We start from the raw sequence: 4,527 nt of genomic DNA, 5'->3' as shown, positions 1-4,527 counted from the left end.
CAGGTAGTCACGGAGGGAATGGTCTTTGCGGAAGGCGGAAAGGCGTGGGGAGGGAAATATATCCCTGGTGGTGGGGTCTGTTTGGAGGTGGCGGAAATGTTGGCAGATGATTTGGTTTATGCGAAGGTTGGTAGGGTGGAAGGTGAGCACCAGGGGCGTTCTGTCCTTGTTACGGTTGGAAGGGTGGGGACTGAGGGCGGAGGTGCGGGATGTGGATGAGATGCGTTGGAGGGCATCTTTAACCACGTGGGAAGGGAAATTGCGGTCTCTAAAGAAGGAGGCCATCTGGTGTGTTCTGTGGTGGAACTGCCCTCCTGGGAGCAGATACGCCCGAGGAATTGGGAATACGGGATGGCATTTTTACAGGAGGTAGAGTGGGAAGAGGTGTAATCCATGTAGTTGTGGGAGTCGGTGGGTTTGTAAAAAAATGTCAGTGTCAAGTCGGTCGTCATTAATGGAGATGGAGAGGTCCAGGAAGGAGAGGGAGGTGTCAGAGATGGTCCAGGTAAATTTAAGGTCAGGGTGGAATGTGTTGTTGAAGTTGATGAATTGCTCAACCTCCTTGTGGGAGCACAAGGTGGCGCCAATGCAGTCATCAATGTAGCGAAGGAAGAGATGGGGAGTGGTACCGGTGTAATTACAGAAGATCAACTGCTCTACGTAGTTAACAAAGAGACAAGCATAGCTGGGGCCCATACGTGTGCAGATGGCTACCCCTTTGGTCTGGAGGAAGTGGGAGGATTCAAAGGAGAAATTGTTAAGGGTGAGGACCAGTTCGGCCAAACAAATGAGAGTGTCGGTGGAAGGGTACTGTTGGGCTCGTCTGGAGAGGAAAAAACGGAGGGCTTGGAGGCCCTGGTCATGGCGGATGGAGGTGTAGAGGGATTGGATATCCATGGTGAAGATGAGGCGTTGGGGGCCGGGGAAATGGAAGTCTTGGAGGAGGTGGAGGGCGTGGGTGGTGTCTCGAACGTATGTGGGGAGTTCCTGGACTAAGGGGGATAGGACAGTGTCGAGGTAGGTAGAGATGAGTTCAGTGGGGCAGGAGCATGCTGAGACAATGGGTCGGCCAGGGTGGTCAGGCTTGAAGGATAGTGGCGAGTTCTTGTGTTGGAACTATATTCATCCAAATGAGTACAGAGTATTCCATCACACTCATGCCTTGGACTGGCTTTGGAGATGAGTCTTTTGCATCAAATTTGCTAATTTCTGACACAATCTTGTAGCCACAGTATTTATATGGATGGTCCAATTTAATTTCTGATCCAAGGTAATAACACCCGGGATGTTGGAAGTGAAGCATTCGGTGATGGGAATGTCGAGAGGCAATTGTTTTATTCTTTTTTTTTGAGTAGTGTAGTGCAAATGTTAATTATCATTCTAAGCTGGTGAGGTCCTAGTCATTTCTTTTAAAACTGAAATATTGTAGACTGTGCATCTGTGATTTCATGCAAAGTGCACCTGTGAAATCAGTTATAGTATGTAACCTATGGCTTGAAGTTCCACTACTTTCTCCTTCCTCTATTCTTTGTTTCCCCTACATGCAGCTATGCACAATTCTGTCTTTTGTCTTTACAGCGTAAAAAGGTGGTGAACCTTAACGTTCAGATGCTGGACTTGAATAATAGTTTTTTGCTGGGCACTCATTTACCCAACAAGATTGACCGAAGTGCTATCCCAGAACACATTCAGCACTACTTCTCCATACAAAACGATTATGTTCATGTGAACAGTCTTCATGCGGATGTTCCCGATGACTTAGTAAGTTTAATTTATTTGGCATTGTTTGGAGTATATTCTCTTTTGTGTATGTGTGCACTGATTAGATCATCTTCATATTTAATACTTAATTCCACACATGCAGTGTGATCCAATTTTGAAGCGATCAGACAAACATGGTTTTGTTCAGGTTTTGTATTAATGGTGGAAGATACTTTAATTTTTATATATATATAATAATAATAATAATAATAATGAGTGCAAAGAAAGCCACACATTTGATTACAGTCATGGTTTAAATGTTTGTTTACTTTGGGACAAATTTGATATTTTTAAACCAGACAGGTAAGTTACCTATGGACTTTCCCCAGGTTATGAATTCTTAGATGCTGGAAGAGCTCCATGATGATCAGCAGAATTCCACGAGGGCCAGACTGTTGTGATGCCCACCTACTGCTCAAGAGAGCATAGTGCTAAGTTGTCAATTGAACTGAATTGCAGAAAGACTGAAGTTTCAAGTTAGAAGAGTGAACCGACATAGCCAGATGCAGCCAGATGGGCATCACATAATTAATGAGTAAATATAATTGGTTTTGGATCTGACTCATTTTCTTCTCTGTTAAATTAGATTTGATTCCACCAGCATAAAACGCTGTATGATTAAATTCAGCATGTTCAAGCTGTAAAATAAATGGTGTGATATAAACAACTTTTTTTAAGTTATGCCATGGAAATCTAACCCTCTAACACTGATTTCATTTGCAATTGGTTTTGCAAATTGACACTTGATCTAACTTCAGACATCTGCCTAAACAGTAAAAAAGCCATTTTTCTTTTGTTGCATATTCATCGCTCAGAGTGACTAAAGACCCCGTCATCAAAACTGTCTGCAAATATGGTGCATCCAATCATTTGTGTTAGACAATTTCTTTGTATTTTATGCCAATAGTCGTTATTTTGTTTCTGCATTTAATTTCAGAAAAAGTTCATCCACTCTTTGCTCAGGGTTAGGTGTGTGTTCCCACTCTTAAAATCAAAAGTAATGGTTTAAACAGCCCCTGGTGGGTTACTGTAACTAAACGTCAGGAAATGAATGAAAACTTATAAAGATTAAATTAAAATATTTTACGAAAAATGATGATGAGCTCAAGCCCCCATGGGAAAATGTGTCTTTCTATGGTGATCTAAACTCAATGTCACATTAGAGAGTGAGGAAACTAAGATATTGTGAGACAGTAAACTTGGCCAGACAGGGTTTAGCAGGAGTTCCCAGCAGGAGATTGAAATTTTGGGTGAGTGAAAATGTCTGCAGCCAAGTTTGAGAGCATGTGTAAAAGTGTGCGGCCCAACCTTGGGAGAGGGGACAGCAGTGTTGGCGAGAAGGAGTCTGAACTGACACATCTGAGTGCAGAGAGAATAAAAGCCGAGAGGTCTTACCTTGGAAGCATGCTGTTGGAAAATTTCATTTTAAAGTAGAATAAGGAAACGTGAGCTAATAGGGAAGGCAGTTAAAATTAGTCACTTAATTTTTGTTTTTACAAACCTAAGATTCAGTAAGAGTAGACAATACTATCTGTCAGGCTTACTCTGTTATTCAATATAACCATGGCTGATCATCGGTTTAAACAAATCTTCCCACTCCCCATATCATTGATTAACTGAGATATCGAAAATCAATCCATCGTAAGTGTATTTGATGATGGAGCATCCAGCACCTGTAGGATAAAGAAGTCTGAAGATTTAGAATTCTGAGTGAAGAAATTTCTCTTAACCACAGGTTTGAATGATTATGTCCTTATCTGGAGACGCCCCATTATTCCAAGTTCTTCAGCGAAGGAAAACAACCCCTCCCTCTGTCCTGTCAAACTTCTTCTGAATTGTATACTTCAGCGAGTACTTCTCAATCTTCTAAAGTCCAGTGAATATATACCCAGTTTACTCAGTCTCTCATCATTGGACAACCCAAGAACCAATCAAGTGAACCTTTGTTACATTACTTCCACTGCAATTGTATCCATAAATATGGAATCCAAACTGCACACAATGCTCCAAGTACAGTCGCAACAAAACCCTGCGCAATAACAGCTTAACTTGTTTATTCTTATACCGCAATCCCAATTTCCTTTGCAATAAACGTAAGATGCCATTTGCCTTTCTAGCTGCCTGCAGTAACTGCATGCAAACTTTGTATTTCTTCCACCCAAACCTCTGAACATCCACATCTCAAAGCCTCACAGATTTAAAAAATATTCTGCTTATTTCTTCTCAATAGCAAAGTGAATAACCTTTCACTTCCTCAATTACCCCATGATGTGGAGGTGTTGGTGTTGGACTGGGGTGGACAAAGTTTAAAATTCACATAACACCAGATAAGAGGTTTATTTAGAATCACTAGCTTTCGAAGCACTGCTTCTTCATCAGGATTAGGTCAACCACTTGAAGAAGTAGCATTTCAAAAGCTAGTGATAAAGTCATGGAGTCATAGAGATGTACAGCATGAAAACGGACCCTTCGGTCCAACCTGTCCATGCCGACCAGATATCCCAACCCAATCTAGTCCCACCTGCCAGCACCCGGCCCATATCCCGCCAAACCCTTCCTATTCATGTACCCATCCAAATGCCTCTTAAATATTGCAATTGTACCAGCCTCCACCACATCCTTTGGCAGCTCATTCCATACACGTACCACCCTCTGCATGAAAAAGTTGCCCCTTAGGTCTCTTTTTATATCTTTCCCCTCTCACCCTAAACCTATACCCTCGAGTTCTGGACTTCCCGACCCCAGGGAAAAGACTGCCTATTTACC

The 4,527-nt window shown here is 42.2% G+C and overlaps 1 protein-coding gene across 1 annotated transcript in view; it reads left to right on the top strand.

Annotated features, from left to right (window-relative positions):
* The window catches only part of LOC122550751 (mitochondrial intermediate peptidase-like), a 156,126-nt gene that overhangs the window by 31,867 nt on the left and 119,732 nt on the right, over positions 1-4,527 (top strand). The window contains exon 6 of the mRNA XM_043691957.1: positions 1,579-1,761. Coding sequence (XP_043547892.1) covers positions 1,579-1,761 — 183 coding nt within the window. The remainder of the gene's footprint in view (positions 1-1,578; positions 1,762-4,527) is intronic.

The sequence above is a fragment of the Chiloscyllium plagiosum genome, chromosome 6 (genome assembly GCF_004010195.1).
Source record: "Chiloscyllium plagiosum isolate BGI_BamShark_2017 chromosome 6, ASM401019v2, whole genome shotgun sequence".
NCBI lineage: Eukaryota > Metazoa > Chordata > Chondrichthyes > Orectolobiformes > Hemiscylliidae > Chiloscyllium > Chiloscyllium plagiosum.
This window is presented reverse-complemented; position numbering and strand designations above follow the sequence as displayed.